This window comes from Limulus polyphemus, unplaced genomic scaffold, assembly GCF_000517525.1.
Source record: "Limulus polyphemus unplaced genomic scaffold, Limulus_polyphemus-2.1.2 Scaffold3633, whole genome shotgun sequence".
NCBI classification, from domain to species: domain Eukaryota; kingdom Metazoa; phylum Arthropoda; class Merostomata; order Xiphosura; family Limulidae; genus Limulus; species Limulus polyphemus.
Window position 1 is genome coordinate 23,479 of NW_013669243.1, and position 2,011 is coordinate 25,489.

The 2,011-nt window shown below is 33.3% G+C and overlaps 1 protein-coding gene across 1 annotated transcript in view; it reads right to left on the minus strand.

Annotated features, from left to right (window-relative positions):
* Positions 1 to 1,205, minus strand: part of LOC106469728 (ferritin heavy chain-like) — a 17,157-nt gene extending 15,952 nt beyond the window's left edge. Inside the window, exon 1 of the mRNA XM_013930240.2 lies at positions 893 to 1,205. Coding sequence (XP_013785694.1) covers positions 893 to 974 — 82 coding nt within the window. The 5' untranslated portion in view covers positions 975 to 1,205. The remainder of the gene's footprint in view (positions 1 to 892) is intronic.
* Positions 1,206 to 2,011: the final 806 nt, after the last annotated feature.

A 2,011-nucleotide genomic window follows, 5' to 3' on the forward strand; every position in this document is an offset into this window, starting at 1 on the left:
AGGAAGATCTATTAGATATTAATTAAATTATAAATATATCAATTCATGTGAATATGACTGAAAAATTTCATTTTTTCTGGAAAGGTGGTGTCTATTTACTTGTGACCACGCTGTGTATATATATATATATATATATATAAAGACAGCTCAAGTATAAAGTTATTTTGTATATGAATAACTATTTTGTGCTGTTACTCTACTGGTTTTATTTGTTTAACTTGGAATGTTCAACATGCAAATACTATTTGTATACCTAAATTCTATAATATTTTATATACGTATATAGGCTCTTACTCTATCTTAATTTTTAAGAATCAGATTAATTCGATTTTATAGTTATCTACAGTATACATAATACATTATATTAAGTACATTTATGATTTTATCTAAAGTATTTTGAACTTAGCCTCCCCTTAATATTGTATTTCTATGACTACACCCAGACAGGTTAAACCTATTAGAGAGCACCCTCCCCCTACCTCAGTTGCTCAGCGTTAAGCTTGAAGGCTTAGATGTAAAAAAAATCGGGTTTCGATACCCGTGGTGAGCCAATTGTGTGTCGGTGCGCTTAGACACAGGCAATCCGTTGTTATTTATTTGATCTATGGAACTAATTACACATTTTAGTGAGGGAAAGTGGAAATCAAAATTAATGTATCCATTGTTGTCTATGTTATTTGTAGGTTACACTATTTTACCTATACAGTATACTACAACAGCTTACTTCTTTTGCTGTCTAATTTCTAAAGCTTTACACTCGTTAATGCTTTTATTATATTTGATACTATTTATACAGTGTTTACTTTTCAAGTATTAATATTCATATGGCGTACGTTATTATGTGTTAATTTTTCTTTAACAGTTTAAGTTTATAGAAAATTAATTAACTCACCATACTTGGCTACTCCTGCAGTAGAAGCAAGGGCGAGAATCACAAACACGAAAGCTCTTTCCATCATGGCTGCCACTCTCATAAACACCTCAAAATCAAATTCAATGTAAAGATTCAACTTTAGACGGTTTTAGCCACTGAGTATCAATGGAATGAATGCCACTGTCAGTAGCTACCAAACAAGGATTATTCGGTTTTCTGAAATTAGTAAACAAATAGCAATCGATATTAGCCTTTGCACTCACTGGTACAGAAGGCCCTTGTTCAAAGTACGCTATTATCTATGAAATGCGCGGTTGAGGGCGGGTTTATTTTATAGTCATACATAGGTCACGTGGCTTTGTTTCCTGGCTGTTGTCAAGATGCCAAACTTGCATCACTAGGCTGCTTCTGCGAATGATTGTTATTATAAGATGTCGTAAGCGGATGTGTAACTGTTGATATTTCCTTTCCTTTTTAAGATAAATGTATAGATAGCATTCTTCAAACAATTCAACATTTTACCGAATATAAACCTTTTAGCAGTAGTTCATATGAGCGTGTTGTGTTTTTCTCATTTTCTTTGTTATTTTATGACGTTTATGAAACAAACTTTTCTTCAAAATTAGTTTACACTTTCCTTCGTGCTCACGATTTTATAGTTTGTTTGTTGAGGCTTTTTGGCATAAAGCACCATGGTTATCTGTGCACTAAAACCTAGTTAAATAGAGCTGAATAGAGAGAGATTTTAAATAAATTTATAATTGTCATATGACAAAAAAGAGCAACCAGCTTTTAAAAATGTGACTTTTATGAGTGAGACTTTAGAAAAAATCACATTTTAGCGCTCGGTACTAAAGTGTTGCGAGTGCTGAAGGGGAGTCTGGGGGCATACTCTCCCCGACGTATCAGTCACATATGCAGGAATGGTTCGAGGGGATTCGGCCTAACCCGGAATTTTTGTGATGTCAAAAAAAATATGCTAATATAGTTATGGCTCAGCTGCTTATGGTACTTAACGTTTTATACGTAGTCTACATTCTCCTTATGAAGTATTAAAAATTTTAACTTGAAATATTCGCATGCAATGGCTTCTGTTGACACTTTGCAATTGGAATTCCGATGCCTTATTGCTACTGT